This window comes from Nestor notabilis, unplaced genomic scaffold, assembly GCF_000696875.1.
Source record: "Nestor notabilis isolate BGI_N333 unplaced genomic scaffold, ASM69687v1 scaffold6211, whole genome shotgun sequence".
NCBI lineage: Eukaryota > Metazoa > Chordata > Aves > Psittaciformes > Psittacidae > Nestor > Nestor notabilis.
In genome coordinates, this window is record NW_009916064.1 from 121,019 (window position 1) to 143,312 (window position 22,294).

The 22,294-nt window shown below is 39.0% G+C and overlaps 1 protein-coding gene across 1 annotated transcript in view; it reads right to left on the bottom strand.

The window, feature by feature from the left end:
* The window catches only part of DGKI (diacylglycerol kinase, iota), a 116,898-nt gene that overhangs the window by 94,315 nt on the left and 289 nt on the right, over positions 1–22,294 (bottom strand). The window contains exons 2-11 of the mRNA XM_010024426.1: positions 20,356–20,412; positions 19,048–19,113; positions 14,988–15,059; positions 14,344–14,460; positions 8,429–8,524; positions 8,054–8,128; positions 6,788–6,883; positions 4,972–5,054; positions 3,864–3,924; positions 312–425 (exon numbers count right to left, since the gene is read on the bottom strand). Coding sequence (XP_010022728.1) covers positions 312–425; positions 3,864–3,924; positions 4,972–5,054; positions 6,788–6,883; positions 8,054–8,128; positions 8,429–8,524; positions 14,344–14,460; positions 14,988–15,059; positions 19,048–19,113; positions 20,356–20,412 — 837 coding nt within the window. The remainder of the gene's footprint in view (positions 1–311; positions 426–3,863; positions 3,925–4,971; positions 5,055–6,787; positions 6,884–8,053; positions 8,129–8,428; positions 8,525–14,343; positions 14,461–14,987; positions 15,060–19,047; positions 19,114–20,355; positions 20,413–22,294) is intronic.

Sequence of the window (22,294 nt, forward strand, 5' to 3'; positions counted from 1 at the left end):
GTTGTCAAGGATAAATATAGAGAAATAAAATGTAAACTATAGTTAAATTAGAAGCCTGCATATCCTTCTCATTACTTGGCCTGAAATATCAGACAGTTACATCTGTGTACACTTTCATTCAAGTAAGTACATCATTAGTAATTCAAGATCCTGGACTGGAAATTGAACCAAACCATTGTGCTTAACTGAAGCAGATCCTGGGCACAGCCCTGCCTGCTCTTTTAGCCAAAATGAAGTTCCACCCTACACAACAAAACCAGAGCAGCAAGTTCATAACCCACATATAAAGGTACATCCCAGTCAGCACTTACCCCACCCCAGTTGAGAGTGCGGGCAAGGTCGTTCCCAGTGCCAAGTGGAAGGACAGCCACAGGAGGTGGGGGGCTGAGTTGCAGCTCGTCAAGGATGGAGAGGATCCAGCCCACCTATAAAATGGGAAATGCAGAGAACCGTTAGGAAGATTAAAAGGGGTGGAAGAAAAAAAAATAAAAAAATAGGAGAGACATATTTGATGGTACCTCCTTGACAGAGACGATCAATTAAAACAAAAAAGGAAAATTACAACATCTGAAATTTAAGTCTACAACTGCCCCATCTGAGATTTCACCTTTTGGAGAAAGGTACATCAGTTTTCATGAAGCTCCTGTGCAAGCAGAAGCAATGGGATGTAGCAGTCTTTAACAGCACACAGAGATACCAAGGAAAGGGAGCACCTAAGTTGCCTTTCTTTTAGGAGGAAATGAAAACACATAGACTTATACCTAGTATCATAAGGCTGCCTAAATACTGCTCTGAAAAATATTACATGTAAGAATGAGTGAAGGATAACATGGAGAGTTCAAGATAATTTTTTAGATTGCCGTTATGCTAAAGAAAACTAAACCTTTGACAACTGTTATGAAAGAAAATGTGAGGCACTCTAAAATGGCATGGTATCACAGAGCGTGTCCTGGAACAGAGGGTCCAAACGAAGTCAGGGGTGGACCTGTCCACAGGTATTCCATTCCCCAGATGATACACCCTAGTGATGAATTATTTCACTCAGAGCCAAGTATTTTTAATATATATATTATTCTTGCTGTATCTAAGTAGCCACATATATAAAATAAGTCTAAAAGGCTGGAATAAAAGAGAAAATTGAATCCTCAAGGTTGAAGGCTTTGGGTTGGAACAATGAATCTGGCTCTTTTGTTATCTTAAGCTATTAGTTATTTTAGAGAGCTGTTTCTCTCTCCTGACCCTGTTCTGGACTACACAAAACTTTCAAATAGAATTCTAGTCAGAAGGAACAAATTATTATAAAATATTTTGTTTTCATTAAATTCCAAGAGGGAAAGAATTGTTTCTGAAGATGTTATCAAACCTTTTATGACTGAAATTCTTGCTAGAAGAAAATAAGACTATTTCATAAACTATTTCTCACCTTTAAAAAGCAACTACAAACTGTGCTGCATTTTTTAAATAAAAAATTAAGAAAAAAATAAACATAAAATGATAAAATCTATTTTTTTTTTCCTGGTGCCAGTGCTCAAAGGTGCAGTCTCTACTACAAATTATTTGAAATATGATTTCTAATAGATTCTTAACCCAAACTGGGATGGTATGGGAGCTTCACAAAAGGCATCCAGCCTAACATGGAGATTGGGAATAACAGCTGGAACTTGAAGGACTTCAGATGGGGTAGCCCGATGAATATAGCAACCACCACAGTATCCATTATTCTAGGATTTATCTTTCTACAAGTCTCCTGATGGAAATATTTAATGTTGTATAAATAGCATTTATGAGACAGATATTTAATTAGAGTTATTGTCTAATTATTAAAGCATCCATCTGAGATGCAATCCCATATTAGAGCTCATTGTCTGATAATAGTCATCTGAATTACAACTCATGAACTTGGATATCACCAAAAGGTACTTAAGCCTATCACAGGCTCCACAACAGGACTAAGTAGAGTCCTTCAAGGATTTTTCAGAGGTAAGTAACCCTCTACCTTTCAAAATAATCTATCCTTCAGTATCAAAAATGTAACACAGAATAGTCTCAGCAATTTTACTGGGGCCAGGACTTCTCGAAGAGTCCTTTGCCATTAGCTCTTTGTCACAGCCACTGACTTAATCCATACATCTCTGTGTGCCTCAGACTCTCACTGGTACAGGTATCATTACAAAACCTACCATTTCTGTAAATGCTCTTAACTGATAAAAAGAAAATTCAAATTACTAATTTGTAAGTACAACATTGCTATTTAACATGAGGTCATTTCTAAACTTTGCACATTAGTTTTCAATCACAGATGACATAGACTACCATTTCCCTGTAAACAGAAAATTCCTGACTGATGTGAAAGCAAAGCTTTTCACTTATGCCCTGGAAAGAAACAGCAAGTGGCTATGATGGAAAAGTTACGACAAGTTCTGGTTCACCTCAATAATGCAAGGTAACATCTGGTTTCATTGAATATTCATTAAGTCCATTTGAGCCAGATTTTTCATTTCTAGATGTAATAGCTTTGGGAATAACTAGACATTAATTTGCTTCAAACTGAGCTGCAGCAAAAGCAATAGTGGATTGCTGCTCATACTAATGAGAAGGTGCTGCCACCTGTCGCTCGCACTGCTGAAAGGGAAAACAGGATAGTCAGTGAAATTGCATTCATTTCTATTTTATTATTTTTGGGATGAAATTTTTTTCCTATTAAAATATTGCCTTCCTCAGATGGAAGAAAAGACTTTCAAAAACAGAGCGGAACATTTTTTTTTCCACTTATGTCTCCTGCTGACGCAATGCTTTTGAATCTTTCTCAAGGAAAGTTCACAATTTAGTAACAATTTATTTTCCCAGGTACCAGCAAGACAGTAGTGTAATCATGGGGGTCTCTATTTACTCTTGCAGAGGAAGCCCCTACAGCTGGGGGTTTAAAAGAACCCACAGAAGCTGAGCAGAAAGTTCCCCCAGCAATTCAAGCAGTGATGGGTTAAGGGTGGGGATTCAGCGCTCTACAAACAACAAAAAAATCCTCCCTTTCACCTAAACATCTACATATAGCCATCCTGGCCAGTCATTACACCTTGCAAACAGCAATGTATTTTCCTTACCATACTTACCGTTACACCTGTTATCAAATGCACGTTTGGGGAAATGAGCTTCACAGAGATTAAAACCCAGTTTTCAACTGTATTTAAGTACTCAGTGGCACAGACTGAGATTTACAGTATCCTGAAGTACTGCAAAGAGTAATACGGTTGTAATACCTCCGTTACCACTCATGGCCTCCAGACCCTCTCTCCAAGTGAAGGTGACTAAATCCTTTGAAGATCTGACTCTATTTGCTTATCCAAGAACTTATAGGAATTCAGTAGCAAAGAAAAATACTGAATCTGGATCTTTCAGATCCCACGCTAGTAGTATGACCTATGCAATATTCTTCCTCACAGATGCTTTGTAAAGAGGGTGGGAAAACTTGCTCTCTCTAGGTACAGAGGATTATTTAACTGTACTTGGGCATCATTAAGACAGTAACAGGAAGGAGCAGATGCAATGCTTCCAGACACTGACTTAACCTGCTAGACCCCCAGATCTGTGTAAATAGAGAGAGGAAACCAGCAAAGTTAGTCTTTATTTTTTTAAGCTGTACCAAATCTTTATGCATAAGCAGATAGGACTTTAGACATTAGGATCTGGCCCCTTCACTACACAGGTCAGGCCACACAGCAAATTAAAAAAGAAAAAAAAGAAGTAGATTTCACAATTTCTCTGGCTTTGCAGGCATCTCAAGGTGGGAAACCCACAACTGCAATTGACAAGGAATTTAATCACTTAGTTGATGACCATGGGGCTGCCAGGCGCTGGCCACCTACCGTCCCATCCCCACCGCAGGCCAGGATCCGCAGGTTTGGCACTTTTCTATACAGCTCCAGCCTAGCCAAGGGAAGGAAGTGGGAAAAAGGGAAAAAAGTCAGAACCATAAGGCAGGCACTTTCTATGCATTTTGTGGAGTGACACTTAGTACATTTTCAAATATTCTTTGCTAAGGATGTGGGTGGAGGCAGAAAAATAATAATAAAAACAAATAAACAAAAACAATCTCAACATCACAAAAAGCCTTGGCAGTGAGGAGACATCAGCAGGCAGCATCAGCCCCAACCCAACCTGAGCCCTGTGGCTCACTTCGTATCTTCTACACACACACAAAACCACTAGGACGTGAAATGGGGCCCTCCTCCATCGTCAGACAGCACATCCTGAGAAGTACTGGATTAGTTTAGCATGTTCCCATGATAAACCTGAACGGTCACATTCTCATGTTCCTTCTGGAGATGACAAAATCTTTAATTTTTCTTATCCTAAAGCAAACAAACAAAGACATTGAGGTTTTTAAACAAAATTTAGTGTTCCTTATCAGGATTTGCTCAGCCACCATTTCTGAAGCATGTAGAACACGGCAGCTTCTTCAACTAGTAATTTTTTTTTTATTTCTTTTTAACACCAGAGAAGGCAAGTACATCTAACAGTTCTTTCTCTGGATAGCTGACCTAAGATACCAATGGGAGAGCCAAAACAGCACCCATGGAAGATATGCTCCTTCAGTTGCTTGAAAGAGAGGCATAAGGAAACATCTTCTAATGGAGGTGGCACATTCAAATGTAGAGACCTGAGTGACCAGAGGACCTAATCCTCCTTGAATGCTATTACACAGCTCTGAAAGCTTCATGCCTACCTTAAAACTTCTATACATCATGAGAGCATCAGTAGTGGAGGTGTTTCTGCAGTAATAAACAACTTGGGTGTCTTGAATAGTAAATACTTGGACTTCCCACAGAAGCCACCACTGCAGCCCTCTTCCCCAGTACCAAAACCTGGATACATAAAATTCATACACAGTCTACTAATCTACCTAAGCTAGACCTTTGCTCTTCTGATTAGAAAAGAATTATGGTCTGCGGCACTGAAGGCTCAAGAACTTACGCATCTCTTGGCCCTTCCTGAGAGAGATCAAAGACCTGGCGTGGATTCAAATACCACATAAACATTTGGAGAACCTTTGTGCCCTGGGAAGAGAGAAAAATCAAAGGAATGGAAATTGTGAATAGTTTAATGATTATTAGAAATAACAGTGTTCATTATTCACTATATTTTTTTAGCTTTTCTTTTTTGTATGCTTTATAATGCAACCATAATCAAAGAAAAAAACAAACTAGAAAGCAGCATAGCAGATGACTGCTCTATAAAATAGCAGCCCACCAATCTGAGCAGGATGCACCTGCCTACATATTAACTAAATTTAACAACACAGATCACTGATGGTTCATAAGAACAAGTATTTGGATTCAGACCAAAGGTTCAGTTCTCACAGCAACCTCTTCTCCTGCCTCTCACCAACTGCAACAAGAAGAAACCTCTGTTATCCCACCCCACCCTTAGCCATCCATGACAGCAAGATGTTGAACAAGCTTGTGGGCAAAGTCACCATCACATTGAACAGTGTCCTGTCCAACATCCAAGCAACGAGATTGCTTTGACCTCCACCATCACCACCATGAACACTCATAACTGTAGCCCTTTACCATCTAGTGAAGTAGGAGTCGAGTACTCTATGGGGCTACAGCTGTCCCAATGCTCCCTTGACTCAGTGCAATGTGAACAGCCCATCATCTAAGGATATTTCTGCTTTCTCCACCTCTTGGGTTCATATTCCAGACACTCAATTTCCTTCCTTCATGTTCTGCCCAGACACAAGTTGGCAGGATTTCGTACTAGCAGAAGAGGGCTAAGAATCCTGTGAGGGTTCAGACATGGCTCCCACTCCAGAAGGATGGTGCTTCTATCCAACACCTTCCCCTAAGTGGAGAACCAAGAATAGCAGTCAAAGTGCCAAGGAAAAGGTATAAGAACAGAGAAAATAAATGTGATGTTTGCTGTAGGTGTTTTCCCAGCCTCAGCTATTTGCAGTTGAGGACTTCAGAAACCTTCAGGATTTTCTCTTCCAAACCTCTCCTTCAGCCCATCTAAACTTTTAGCACACACCATATGCTATTGCAAGGAGTTTTTGCAGCTGATCTACACACTTAGAGAAGGATCAACTGTTTTTTTGGTTTTGAATCAGAGTCTTCACATTTTTATTTGATATCCTCCCTAATTCTTCTAACAGAGGACAAAGTGAGCAGTGGCTATGCTAACCTCCATGCTCTAAAGGCATCTGTTGTACATTATATCAATCTTTTCAACTAGAAGGCTCTGTTTATCAAAAAGTACTCAGATTATTTAAAATTCAAAAAGTGGCAGAACTAAGCTGCAAAACAGTCACTTGGGTAAGGTTTAATTACAAGAACTCTAAGAAGTCTTCTGAATGTTAGTTACTGAAACTTGGTTCTCTATGGTACAAGAGCAGTAATGATTCTTTTAAAATGCTGTAAGGACGTGTCATTTCACATTCATTAATTTCACAAGGCTTTCCTAGTAAAATTAAACCACTTTTTGGATAAAAGTCTGACACTTCATTGGCAATCTAAATATTCTGTGAAAGTTTAAGTCTTCTGAAAACCTTTAACATACCATTTTAGATTCCTTTCAACAATCTGAAGAAAGGAATACAACTGCTCAAATACTCAAGTACCCATTCCATCTATCCGTCTCCATGAATCAGAGAGGGCATTAAACAACAAGGACCTTTTCTGAAGACTGCAGAATTTTTCTTATCTGACTGACCAAAAACTGGTGTCATTTGCAAAAACACTGTTGTTAAACCAAAACTTTGTGACCTGGATCCAGGTGATGTTCTTACCTGATTCCCTCCACTTTTTGGATTGACAAAAACCAGCAGCGGCTTCATGAGCGGAGAGGAGATAGGCTTTATCACAAATGGCCGACCTTTGTTATCCTGAGAAACAGAAGCAAGCAACAGCTTTAGTACAAGCTATGAATGTTTCCCTGACAACACATGCGGGAGTCCTAACTGAGCTCTGACAAAGCTACCTCTGTACAAAGGTACTGGAATTAGTACAGCCATGTTAATGTGGTGTTCAGCTGGACTAATTTATCCAGCTGGGACAACCGAGTAAGAAAACAAAAGTGGGAAAACATCCCTTCAAGCCAGCCCAAAACTATTTTAAAATTTTACATGATGTTATTTAAAAAAAAAAAATCCCAATAATTCACACAGCCCTAATGTGTCAGATAAAGTGCTATATCTAATACGAAAAATTTTCCAGTGGAAAATAGAATAATCTACTTACTAATTCCAAGTAACAGACAGGTTCTATCAGCATTTATCTGCAGATGATCTGCTCTTGAATTCTTGGCCTTGCTGCCCTCCCATCTTTGAGCAAAGGCCATATGAAATGTCAATGAGAAAACTATTTGCCTCCCTACCCCTGCAGGACACAAAAGAGCTCAGTAGGGAGGGCTCTCTCACGGGATGTGGCAGACATAGATTTAAGATTCTGGTCTGCAGTTCTCCCATGATCCAAGTGACAACCTTAACCAGAGAGCCCTGTCTACACAGAGGTGAGTCTCCCTCCACCTCTCCCATGAGGCTGTTCATCTATATAACTAATCCATTAGGCAGTTTCTGGAAACAAAGTCTTCTATAAGCTATAGGGTAAATCAAACCATCATATCATTCATCTGTTTTCTCCCTCTCTGCAACCCAATGCCAATTTTCACACAAACAGAATATTTCCAATATGAGATCTGCTGGGGGAGACACCCTCAAACTGGACCAGATTCTTGCATCGGTGCACTTGCCGCGGATTTCATAAACCCAGTTTCACACCCCTGCTCTGCCTAGTGGAAACCCAGGGTCTGACCTGAGTCTCTTACATCCCAAGAGAATGCTGTTTCATTAGGCTGCTGGTCCTTCTGGAGTCTGAGGTGTTGTTTCTTGAAAATTCTCATCAAGTTTTATCAAAACTGATCTCTTCTCACAACTAATCCAACTGTGTAGATTTTTCCAGGGGGAAAAAACTATATTAAGAAAATTAAACTTTAACATCTGTACTTTGGCATTTAAACAAAAGGAGCCTGATTTCCAAAGCCTTTGAATACCTACTTCATTGCCTCTTTTGCTGGCTTTTCTTTTAAAAGATGTTCTCTTCTTTCGCCGTGTTGAAGTCTTTAACGAATTCTACATCAAAAGAAAAAAGAATACATGAAAAGCAAAACAAAATTTAGAAGACAGGCCCAGACAGAGCCCCTTTACGAAGCTCTTCCATGCATGTCCACTTGGAGAATGATAAGAGTATCTGGCACATGCTCGAGATTTAAGTTACATGCGCTGCATGCTTTACACTTCCACACCACCGTTTATGGAGAAAGCCACACACGGAGACCAGACTGGTGCTTTGGAACTGGAAACTTTCCCACGCTGTGAGGGGGGAAAAAGATCAGATGCTCCCATAGACTCACATAACACCACATGTTGTACCTGCCAACCCTCCCAATAGGGGTAGGAGACGCCCGTTTCCCCTTCGGGGCTCCAGTCTCCTGCCCAATCAGGCTCGTCTCCTGGTATGGAGACCACCTGCATAAAGATGTAATAAAAAACATGATAAATGAGATATTTTTCATGTTTTTTTCAGGAAAAGAAAACAACAAGTTTTAGCTCTGGCAACCACTATGACTCAACATAACATAGGCCACCATGGCGTATGATGCTGGCACTGTGAACTCAGTTCCAGCCTATCAAGAAACTTGTGTAATCATCTGCTAAGGAACAAACTGAGTTGTTAACATTTAAGGAGTTGGGTGAGGGAGGTGTTTGTGGGGGTTTTGTTTGTTTTGTTTTTAAATAACCATATCACTTAACTGCATGGAGAGTGGAAGGTGACACACAGACCATAAAACTGCTTGTGTTTTTGCAGAACCTATTAAAATAGAACTCTTATCAAAGCTGTTCTCCAGGCTGGCAATAGCCTGCACAATGAGACTGAACCAGAAGATGCTCTGGTGTGATAAATACAGTCTGAAGAGGATAATTTTAATCTTATTTTTTAATTATTTTAATTCAGTAACTGAAGTCATACCTGCAGGAAATCTTAACCCTTTCCATATGATTGAAATTTGGAATTATAGAAAATACTGTAAATATTTTCTCAGTATTTCAACTTCTAGTCTAGACATTACCAGAAAATAAGGTAACACAGGGAATTAGAAGAAAGTTTATAGACTTTATTTTTTTTTCTGGCTTCAAGAGGGGAAGCAAGATCCACTCAGCTCATCCAAAAGTTCATTTCTGTCCTGACCTTATTCAAAAGTATACCGCTAATGAAAAGAATCAATGACCAGAGATGATCGAATCTGTAAGCAGCAACATCTGTCCTTAATCCTGCTTGCTAACCAATACTAGCAAGAATAGCTTCTATACTCTGTTTAACACGTAACAACCACTTTCAGAATTTGAAGACTTCAATACAACACACCAGATACAGAAGTTAATGTTTCTTTATCTCTGAGAATTTAAGAAAAAATAACAGCTATCTAAATTAAATACGTAAAGGCACTGTCCTTTTTCACCCAGACCAAGAAAAGCCTGATGTAGAGTGCAAGGTCCCATGCTTTTTTCACCTCCCAAAATTCCTTGTGGACCAGGATATAGTCAGGCCTTGTTGCTTACTGAAACTACTGAAGACAAGATATCTTGCAGAGCAATTACACAACATTTGCCCTTTTAGACCATATTTTGAGAAAACACCTACAGAAGTATTCGTACTCTTCTCTAACCAGATACAAAGCAGCCTTGAAAGCATGATAAACCACAAAGACTGCACTGACTATGCAAGCGCATTAGCAATATCATCTGCCCAGTTTGTCATTGACCTACCTCAGTAATCTGATTGTCTGTAGACAAAAGTCTTTATGTCAGTAGAAACACTGGGACATTACACTCAAAGCTGCCTCCTGTGGGTGTCTTAGCCTAGTTCCTCAGCTGTTCTCTGGTGAAGGAGTCTCCCTGGAATGGGGCGAAACACAGGGCAAAGAGGCAGATCTAGTCTATCTACAAGTCTTGCCAGCAGTCTGCTGAAAGATCATGGGCATATGAAGCCTCTTCCCTGTGCTCCAGTCCCTCCAGGTAAAATTCAAAACACTTACCCTGTTGGCAAAGTGCAGGGAATTTTGCTGGAAAATATTAGTCTGTAGCTCCAGTTAGGAATCATACTAGGCGAATACTTAACTCTACCTCTGGAAAAAGGATTGTATTTGTTATTCTATTTCCACAATGGATGCACCTAAACCCAGTGAAGTTATTCTGAAAAGGGCAAAAGCAGTTCAGAAAAATCCTGACTAATTTTAAAGAATAGAGAATGTTTGAATGGAGTCATCATTAAATCCCATTATAACATATCTTTTCTCTTGCCTATGGGTGGGGCAGGAAGAGGCATACAGCTATATAGAGAAACAGTTTTAGTCTAAGCTTCAATTCATTATTATATCATTCTCCATTTCCACACTCAAAATGGCACTAATATATGCTATGTCACAACTATGTTATTTCACTTTTATTTTTTTTAAACCATGCAACTTTTAACCTAGTGTTAAGAGAACCTAAAGCTTTGCTACAATGACTTCAACTGCATGTCCATGACAGATGAAAGGTGAAAAAACCTGCTTAAAACATATGCAGGTTCTCTTGCAAACATGCAGAAGAATAACAGCCAAGAGTAATTATCGGCCTTTGCACACTGAAGAAATGAATGTATACTACCTTGTCCACATAACAAGGTGATGAGTATTTTATGAACATATAACATTATTCAGCAAAGTGCCTGATAGCAAAGCATACCTTTAAATGGGCACCATACGCAAATGCTAACTTGCCTCTAGAGAGGAAACCTCTCCTTTGTGGAAGTCAGTTTGGCCATCTTCAAAAGGAGATTTTTGGTATTATTGAATGGTCAGCATAGGTATCAGCAAGCTTAGCTAGATGAACAGGATTGGAGTCTTTGTATGGTGTTCAGTGGCATGAAGGCCACAGACTACCTCAAGCAAATCCAATGGACCCTTTCAACCTTTTCCTTTACAAAAATTCAGCCTTCATTTTCAAAGGCTTTCAGCATGCTGGGCTTCACTTGACTTCAAATAACAGCCTCTGGGAAGGTCAATCTTGACCATCTTCTGGTTGTTCACAAACCACCATCGGACAAGCCAGCTGTACTAAGCAATTTAAAAAATAAAGAAATAAACCTGGAAATATAAATACTCACTAGCACTTTTTCAAGGTCCTCAAAAAAGAAGATGAAGAAAACACCATGCTTACTCACCTTAAAGAGAAAAACTTGGACTTTCACAGTTACTGCCTTTGCCTTCCCAAAGAGAAGGCAGGCTGAACTACTAAGTATATCAGCCAGATCCTCTTTATTATTGTTTAATAATCACTTTTCTCCCACAGTGCAAGCATATAGCAAGTCCATTCCCAGACCTAACACCTCTTGGGCTACCAAACCTCACCTTAAAAAAAATACCACCAGTCAACAGGGGTGACCTGCTTTCATTAACTAGGAGATGGAATTGATTTGAACCCAAGGAAACCAGAACTGGTATCAAAGTGCTGCTAATGCAGTACAGAAACACTGGAAATCAGTAAAGAGTTTACGGAAGTGGCTTACAATATGGATGATATGGAATAGGTATTGGGAGTTTTCCATTCATGTAAATGGCTCATTATACACAGGGCTACCACCAATTCCAAGGCTATTTGAACCATTCTGAATATTCACCTTGCAATCAATTGCTTGCAAGAAGCAAAAGCTCCCCATTTAGAAAATAGGTTGTCAGCAGAGATTTGTCCTTAACCAATTACACCTTGATGCTTCATTATCACAATGTTTCTAGTAATCAGAGGGGGAGTGTGCTCTTCGTTCAAGTCCAATATTTGAAAGGTAGTGAGCCACATTGTATAAAATAAGCATGGAAACCCATTTTTGTAGCAATAAAAATAAAAATTAAAAGTCAGGGCAATGTTTTGCTACAAAAAGCCATCTTATTTGCTTAAAAGAAACAACCAACAAACAGGATGAAGGCACCACTAAAATCAATTTCATATGAGGGAATTCAGTCCAGGAGTTGCCTGTGACCGATGTAAGTAGTTAATTAGAGCTGAGGAAATATTTTATAATGAAATGCTTCTAGCCAAATTTATTCCAATTACGGAATATATGAAAAACAGATTGCTGCTTGCACATTTATTTACTATCTGAATTTACAAAAATTAGCAAATATTGTGTTTGTATTCTGTGGATTGAATATTTCACAGTGTTTACCAAATGTTCATACAGGATGAAGAGGGTCATAACACAAAGAAGGAGAGCTGGCCAGAAACAGCAGGAGAGGAGAAAATATTTCCTAAAAAATTGATAAATAAGTAACAAGACTTCTGCCAAAAATCTGAAAACACATCTGAAAGATGCGTCAGTATTTTCTACAGCAATAAGGATTCATTCCCCAGAACTAATATCGCAATGGGTACTGTTAATAAGTTTCATGGCAATAGGCCCATTGTCTGTGCTAAATACCATTTTGATTTATCTAATGTTTCAGTTACTCAAGATAAGGTTTTTGCATGCTACTGACCATGAATTTCAAGGACTTGAGATGTGATGAAGAGGGAATATTGGATTGAAGTAATTCCTTCTCTACTTACGGCTGAGGCACACAATAGATATATTATTTTAGTGTAACATTTTAAACCATTATTTAAAAGCATTTTTCCCATCAATCATAATTAACTAGATCAGATTTATTTTCTTATTTGAACTTCTGTGAAAAAATAATGGACAAGAAAGAAAATTCTCTGAAAATATTATAAGGAAGATACCCTGCTTTTGCTGAATGCCAAATCAAAAGAAAATTACAAGCATCAAAATTTTTCTTTTTATTTTTCCCTAAAAATTAAATAGAACTAAAATTTAAAAGATCGAAGAAAAGCTGCTATTAGTAAGGTCAGAGATGTCTACATCTAACAGATACCACACAGGTACTGAAAATTAGCCAAGAGGATTAAGTCCCTGCCAAGAACTCACAGGGGTTCTTCAACAACAGAGGAAAAAAGATTTCTCTGGAGGAGGCTGGAGTAAAACTAACAAAGAAAGAAGAGAGTGGGGAATAAATACAAATGCTAAAGAAACCTTTTTTCTTGGAGTGGAGGTGTCTAGGAATCTTGCCTACTCTCTCTGGGCCTAAAGAAGAAAGAGCAGTCTTTTCAGCCAACTTTTTGATTATTCTATATATATGCTTCCACTTCCTCTCTCTCCTCCCCCTCTCATCTTTTTGTTAGAAATGCTGCTCAGGCACAAATCTGACAGCCATATCCCTAGACTAGAAATAAAAACTGAGCAGTGTTACCACTTAAGACCTTTTTCCAGTTTCATGGGTCTAATTTTGTCATAATGCCTTGCTTACAGTCTGAACTTCTCAGCTTCTTGTTGACAACCAGGACAGAGCCAGAAAGCCCTGGGTCACTTCCCAAGGATGGACACACTGACATTAAGAACCACACAACACTACTCTGTAAAAACAGCATTCCTGTCAGTGGAGAAAAATTACAAGAAAACATGGGTGGGAAGGTTCAATATCCCGGACACTTCATTTCAGAAATTAAAAAAAAAGTTTATTTCAGTGCTTCTGAAATAAAACTTTTACCAGCATTTCTGACTCCCTGTAAGTTCAGTGTTTGTTTCTTTCAGTTCAGTCTGGAGTGAAAACAGACTTTCAAAGGGGAAAAAAAAGAATAAATACTTCTTGCATGATGTGAATCCTCTTAATTTTTGGCCAGCTCTCTTTTGGATCCCTATTGTGTTCACCAGTGAATTATCTTCTCCGACATATATCACATCCATTGCAAAAGCTTTGAAGTCTAATGCTCATTACCTGCAACTAAATGAGCACATGGGCTCAAAAATAAGACCTGATTGTTTAAATGTCCATTGATGGCAAATTCAGAGGGATGCCAGTTCAGCCACAGCCAATTCTTACTGCAGTTCAAGTAAATGTTTGTGAACAGGTTTTCCCTGTATTTGCTCAGCTCTATTTAATGAAACATGCTTGACTGTCTACAACACAGGGGATTTTCTTGCAATACGCTCATTGAACTCACAGTTACAGGAACAAATCTGAGCTGGATTTGCTCAGAACAAAAGTCATGTTTGTTGCTAATTGTCCCAAACAGGGAAATCTACTGAAGGGCTGAATGAAGGGGCAGGAGGATACAGGTTCATAATCACCATGGATGTATGCTGGGTTTCAGGGTTGAACAAGCATGCCTTAGTTAAGGAGTACTGAGCAGCGAAGCCAGGTTGGCCCTGCACAGCCATACAGCTTCAGAAACAGACATCAGCATGCAGTTACCTGAGGTTTCTTCACCTTAATGATCCAGGTGGGAGGCACAATAACAGCAGCGTGAGCCCCCAGGGAACATGGCTCCTCAATGTGATGTAGCATGAAACAGGTGACTTTGTTATGAAACTGAAAGAAATAAAAAGAGTAGAGTGGATAAGAAGGCCAGGAAAGTCAAAGAGGAAACATAGAGAGAAAGAAGAGTCTGGCAGTACAGAAGACTAGAGCAATGTTCCCAACTCTACCATCTTCAAGGCCTTCAAACCATGGAGTTTTAGGAATGTATAACTAAAGTTCATCTTCCCTAAAGGCATCTTCCCACACCTTCTTACAAAAAAGTCACTCCTACTTAAACACAGGTCAAAAATTGAAGACCACAAGCTAGTCTAACGCAGCTGTATGCATTAAGAGCCCTTTGGCTGTCTGAGCTAACAGTGGCAGGGTGCTGATGGAAGGTAACCAGTAACTATGTTGTGCAGCAAGACTCTTCTTGAGTCAGCCAGGTGATGTTATGGTGTCTTTGAGGGAAAGAAACAGAAATAAAACTGGGGGTGATACACAGACAGGGAACCCCGAGAGCCATGAAAAACAAAATTACTTGCAGTGTGGCTACTCAGTGAAGCTTCTACCAGTCTCCCTGAGTATTGTTCACTTACCGCCAGCTTGCACCAGGAACAACTGATGGCCACAATCTCTTTACTATGGAAGGAGAATTTCTGCTGAAAGCCCTAGGGTAAGCAGGAAAAAAAAAGGATTAAATTCCACCTGACTACAAGAAAATTTACACCTTTAGATAGGTGACTGTGCCAGGCTAAATCCGTTCATCAGTCAGATATATTGGTTCATCCTCAAAGCTCTTAACCACACCAAACAGATTTCTGGGGGATAAACGATGACAGGATTCATAGAGAAGGCTCTTCAACTGGTGCATTTTCACACTTTTAAAAACACTTCTCCAAAATTTTATGCTGCTTCTTAGATTTTACAGTTAAAAACAATGGAAGAAGAAATAGAGAAGGAATGCCTATTGTAATGGATTTATACAGATCTGACAGATTCAGATCTTCTGTTGAACAAAACATTTTCTCACCGCAGTCTTGTTTGCTCTAAATATAAAAAAGAATTTGGTTTTGTTGGCGCATTTGGGGTTTTTGTGTTTTTTTAGTGGGGTTTTTTTTTGGGGGGGGGGGGGAATGTTATTTGTTTTTTTTTAAATACAGAGTGGAATCAATCAGAATGTCTGTGTGGAAACATTTTGATTGGGAAATTAAGTTTATTGTTTTATTGAGCTGACTCAGACCAAAATCTTTTTAGTAAGTTCCAACAAACCAAGATGGCCCAATTCAGATCGAACAGATAAAAGAAAATATTTCTTTATAGTTTTAAAAAGAAAAAAGTCCATCATTACCAGCAGATGTGAGATTTTATTCCCCTACAGAAGAGTTTCATTTTGTAGAATGCAAATACGATTTCAGCAGACATATCACTTTGCTCTGAATTCTAGGGCTGGAAAAGACCACCCTTCTTGCATATGACACAGACAACAAATGGTAAACTACAGCCTAAAAGTTTGTGTTCAGTTAAAGCTTGCTTTAGCCAGAGAAAGAATTGAAAAGAAAATAATTTTAGCCAGAGGCAGAAAGTCCAGAACTTCATTGAACAGTTTGTCATAGTCACCATCACTGCTTAGATTTCAGATTTGCAGTTGTCTGGATCTGTTATTCATTGGCTTTTAACAAGCCTCTCTCTACTACAGCTTGCAGATGGACCACATCACCAGCTAAGGCCTGTTCCTAAAGAAGCTTGTGTCACCTCTGCCTACATTTTTTATTTTTTTAAATCCTTCCCCTAATGCCTCAGGTTTTACATCCAGAGAAATTTAAAGAACAGATTCTTCATAATGATGTTGATTTGGTATATTCAGGTTTAGTAATAGAGCATGGTCAAATGGCTTCACACAGACAAACTGGCCAGCTGCTTCTGGCTGTGCAGATCTAGTCTGCCATTAAGTGTGGGCACAAGAACAAAGTGACAGTAAGTATGATGTGAGTTCTGGAATGGAGGTCTGACAGTGGACAATATGATCTATTCTTATTCATTTCTCCTAGTGCTTCTTAATGTTTCTCACAAATCTCACTCTTTTTGTCCCAAAGCATATTAAGAAAAAATTATTTCAGCCCCTCATGGGCATGAAATGTTTTCATTTGTTCTGCCTTGTAACAGCCAAGGGAGAAATTGTTCTCTCCCAAAGCCTCCACTAATAAAAACCTAAAATTCAGTACATTAATTCCACGGCCCATCAGTTTTGTATTTTAAACATATGGACTGAGCAGCTTGTCTGGTTCTGGATGGGCCGTTTTTCATTTATTCAGTTAGCCGTTTGGCTTTTAGAGAGTCATTAGAGAAAAACATTAATGACAAGCAGCAATAAAATACCACTCTTCTTCCTCAAATTGCCTTACAAATGTAAGCTAATTCTTCCTAAAGATACATGTTTGAGGTAAGATAGCAATTATTTGAAAGCTAGCTTTACAAATAAAGGAACTAATAAAATAAAGCGATGCACGGCAGGTCACAGTGAGATTTGATGTGGATCCCCCTTCACCAGAGATTATCTTTTCCGCCTTGTCTCGGTGAGAAGGAAAACTAAAATTCAGCTATATTGTTCCTGGATCATGCAAGGAGGCCTTCTGCACAAATTTAGAAATTTTGGGAAAGAAAATTATTTTCACCTTTGTGAGGATAGCAGCCTAACAGTACCTGATTAGCCTTGATTCACTGGCACCCAATTCCTGTACAACACATGAAAACCCATGCTTTGAGCTGCTCCTGTAGAAATAAGCAGTGATGCATACCAGAGGAAATATATTTTGAGGAATGTGAATCCCTATCTTGCATTGACAATTACATCTGTCCAAATAACCAGGATCAAAGTCCACATTAATATAGAGACACCCATGCACGCAAACAGAGCACATAGGGATTACTAGCTCCGATATGGTTCAGTTGTATTCTCAAATGTATTTATCTTTAAAGAGCATTTTCACATCAGTGTTAGGGCTACTAATGTTTTTTTAGCACATATTTTCTGATGATATTTATTCCTTTTTTAACACTCTCAAAGATATTCTAATGCAACATTACTGTAGGAAAGCTACGTATTATTACAATTCAAATAAAGCCACGTAAGTATGTTGGGAAGCATTAATTCCTTAATTAATGTTTATGATTTGAAACATGAAATAGGTACATTCTAAATACTTTCTTTACTCAAATTGTTATTAATGATCATTAAAATACTTAATATCCAGTTCCAGCCATGGGATAGGACTAATATTACACAAGACCTACCAGAATCACTAGGTGTTCCATGAATAATGCTTTCTTTTAGTGCTTTAAATTTACTGCCACTCCATTAATATGATAGTTTTTTTCCCCTTTTTCTTGTGTGACAAAAGAATATAAAAGATGGTTCTCACTCAGACATATACAAAATGTAACAGCAGAGCAGAAGACAAGCAAGTATTTTGCTGTAATAGGAGACTGCTTAACCAAAAAATATAATGAGATATTTTTTCTTGTCATCATTTTCCTTAATCCTTTCTGTTTCTTGACAAAGAACAACTTTACTAAAACATACCCATGTTAGTCTTAACTGAGTATTTCTTATTTAAGGGGGAAACTGTGAACTTCTTCATAGGAGTCAAGGCTGACAGGAATTTTTCGGATGTACTAGTCATGTTGCCCACATGAATGTACTCAGCACAAGTTTTGATATGATAGCCAGTAAGTACTCCTATTGCAAAATCAACTCCTAATGCCTCTAGGGGAGATCCAGGCCAAAATGTCAGAGGAGGAAGGCAATACCATTGCAAAGTCATACCATAAGAATGCTGTATGCCAAGTGACTTGCTGCACTGTTCCCATGCTAATTACCACAAAGGGACACCACAGTTTTAATGCATACCTTTTTGCAGCTGGTAGCTGATGATCTACATCAGTATCCAGACGCAAATCTGATTTTCCACTGACTTAAGTGCTGTGCCATGGAGATGAGACACAGTCTTACTAGCTGGTGTTAAGAGGGAGGCACAAGTATAATATAGTGCTAGAGAAAGGAAGTTAAACCCCTGTGTTAATTAGATTTTTTTTAATATCTCTCAACAGATGTCAGGGGTTCATAATATTTCAGAAGAAAGGTCTCCAGTGGGTAAGGTACTTCTTACCCCCTTTTTGTAGCTTTTTAGAAATAAACCTTTACATTGTGTGCAGCAGAGGAAATGTGGAACAGTCTCACAGATCTTAGAGTCTGCGAGGTCAGAAAGAAAGCAACATCCTTTCTTTTTCCAAAAGCCTGAAAAAATAGGGCATCACAATTCTGGCACAGAGGAAAGCACTACAAGAACACCATACTGGTACAGGCTTAGCTTAATGAAGAAAGAAGCTCAAGGAGCCACAGCCTTCCTCCTCCTCATTTTCAGCAGCCAGTGAAGCAACATGTCCCAGGAACACATGATGTGCTCATTCGTGCAGATGCAGCTGCCATTTCTTTTCCCACATGGGAATCAGGGCTGCTCCCACTCAACATATCAGGCTTGTCATCAACCCTTAAAAGAGGACAAGTGTTTAGGATAGAAGGATTTCAGTCACTAGAAGGACCTACTGGCTACCCTGAATTTGTAAGTGCCCAGTGTTGTGCTTCACTGGAAATCTTACCTTTCCACACTGTTTACATTTCCCCTCCTGCCTCCTCCTGTGCACCCAGTGATGGCGGACAAAGTTCTACAAAAGAAGGACAAAAAGATGTGTTATAGGAAGCAATGGCAGCAGGGACTTAGTGCTACCATCTGTGTGAAATGAGTTTACAGACACCAAAGGAAAGGTCCCTTCAGCCAATGCAATCATCTCTGGAGCAGAATTCAGCAGCCCCTGTGGGAAACCCCAGACACAGCCGAAACTGAAGGAGGAACAAGGATGAGATGGTGTTCTTTATCCATACTGAAGTGTGGCCAGAACTACTTTCTTGGTACTCTTCTACAAAAAGAAGGAAGTTCATCATATGATGCGAAGATAATCATCACCTAAATACAGAGCGCAGAAGTGCCCAGCCACTGCTGTGTTCAGCCGCAATACAGGACCCCACTCTTCTGCTTGGCAATACAACCTTGTAACACAAAAAAATCACAAGTCAATGCAGGAGAAGGGAAGGAGGGGAAGAAGACGCAGCCATTGAAGCAGTCTTTTCTCCATGTTTGGACTACTTACATCCAGGATGGCAGGAAGAGGTGGGCAAGAGACAGGAGGGTGAGCAGGACTGCTGTCTCTGCTGCTGTGCAGGCAAGGGGGTTAGAAGGGACATGCCTGTGCCATGCTGTTATACCAGCCAACATTGAATCATCGATGTGGAAGGGAATTGAGCTACCTCTGCTAAGAGCAAGCTGGCCAGCAAATCGACTATAAAACTTAAGAGGTGTTTTGTAACACTGGCTTCTAACTATGTAAGACAGATATGTAAACATAATAACAACAACAATAAATATCCAGGACCTTCAAAGGAGCTGAATTCGTACAGTAGCTGAAGGCAAATCATAAGGGGTTTGCATGCTTGATTTTATTTATTTTTTTTTCCACTAAAAAAGTCTTAGGATACTAGAGATACTTCTAGGGAACAGAAAATAAAGAAGGGATAGGTAAGTGAAAGGAGAGGGAAATAGAGAAAAAAATATTAGTTCAATGGTAAGGAAATAAAAATATAGAAATGCAACCAAAAAAAAGACAGACAGAATAGCTGGATGAATGGAAAAAGAGACAACAGAAAGATAAAATTGTTTCTCTCAGGGTAAGTAATGGAGTGCTTCAGCTAGAATTCATTTTACATTTACTCTGGGGAGGAGAACATGTCCCACTGGGAACCGATACTTTGTCTGAGATTCCTTTGAATCTAAAAGCACTGCTGCAGGTCCACACCAGATGGATCAGCACACAAATCAAATGGAAAGCAATCTTCATTTGTCCATTACTTACTTCTCTCGGAGATCTGGAGCCTCCTTCTCGGAAAGTTGGTTTGCAGCGAAAATTAATCTGGCATTAAAATAAAGCTGTTAGAACTGAAAACGAGCTAAGAAAGAATTTATTCCAATAAATTTCCAAAATTCTTATTATCTACTAAAATAGCTTCACTAGCTGAAAAAAGTAACTTACTTGGATGCCAGCAAATCTCTTTTCACATGCCATAACAATTCTCCTTGCTAGACCTCTGTATAACCCTCATCTTCACTAATGTTATTGCTGCCTGCTCAGCTCAACTATTTAAACTGTCTCCCCCTTGCCTAGAAGGAAATCACTTCATCTGTTTTGGATTTTTTGTTGCTTTGGGGTTTTGGTTAGTTTGGGGTTTTTTTTGGTTTGGGTTTTCGTTGGGGGTGTTTTGTTGGGTTTGTTTTTTCTGAAGAAGGTCATTTGCAATCAAAGAGGACTTAAGCTGCAGTCTCAAAAGTTAATAGGAGCTGGAAACCTAACCTCAGTAAGACCTTTTTGCAAATCCCAGTGTACAGAGAAAAAAAATAGGGTGGAAAGAGGCACAGGAAAAGATCAAAGGATATGTGAGTTAAGGATACACTAAATTAAATAGATTCAAGCTTAAGGTGACTACCCTTCAAAGAATAAAACACTAAAGGAAGCTGCACAGCTATGCTTTTGTTATGAAAATGGAAGGATCAAGTTTCTCTAAATTTAAATGCAACCCTTCCCATATAAATATAAATAAGTTTAATAATGACCTTCAAAATAATAGCTCAAAGGAGGAAAAAAAATGACAAACAAAATACTCATTACTTAAGAAGAAACTAAAGACATAGCAATATTATTCTTTCTCCATTGCTCTTCACCTAAATTGCTGTTCGCTTTTTTGTTGTTGAGTTGCGGCAGCCTGGAAAGACCCCCAGGTTATATTTACTTTACTTACAAAAGTACACCTTTGCAGAGAGGGCTAAGCAGAAGACTTGCATACCAGTTTTAAACTCCACAGGCTTTAAGAAAGATGCGGACTTTATAAAAATCTTCTGCTAAGAAGTAAATTTCATGGTCTTCAGAATGGCATAAACAAGCTCAACAGAATGGGGTTTTATCTAACTGCTCATTTGCTTTGGTAGGCAATGCCACCAGCTCACTGGTCTATGGAGAGTCAAGTGAGCACTGATGATGATGAAGGAAGTCATGAAAAATTCACTGGTAACACTTTGTGCAGAAAGTGTGTGCTAATGCTGATTTCACTGTGGGTAAAAGCATCGGGGGTGGAAATGGTACCTCTCCAACTTGGTATTACGGCAATCACTATGACATTTGTCAACACAAGGCAAATACTTGGAAAGGAAAAAACTCTTTCCAAAGGGTTGCTGCTATAAATTTGTTATCAATCAACTTCTTTTATGAAGGACAACACTGCAAAACATACAGGAGTGAAAATGCAGCTCTAATGAAATCAGTGGGGAAATTCCCACTCATATTTCTTAACACATATCCCACCGAGAAAGAAAACAGTGGGGATAGATTTCTTTCACACATTACCAGTTAAGCTTAATGAAGACAAATCACTGTGGGGAAGACTGAAGTCAATGACAGATATTCTATAGGTGCTTGGCAGTGACAAGGGCTCCTTGAAGGAACTGAGAAGCAGGACAGCTGCTCACAAAAAACCAATGGTACTAAAAAGCAAAGTTTTGAGCAGAAAATACTATAGTCTAGTAAATAGAGTAAAAAATGTTCATAGTAGCATCTTGTGCTGCATTGCTTGTGACAAATATAGCTGTCTTAAGATGAATTATGCTGGGTTTAGTTGAGGAATTTTGAGAGTCCCATTTTGTACATGACAGGATTTTGCATTTTGTAGCTCCAATTTTCAATCTAGAAGTAGAAGGAATTTATTTTTTAAACATAACAAATGTGAAAGCATTCCGGGGGGGGG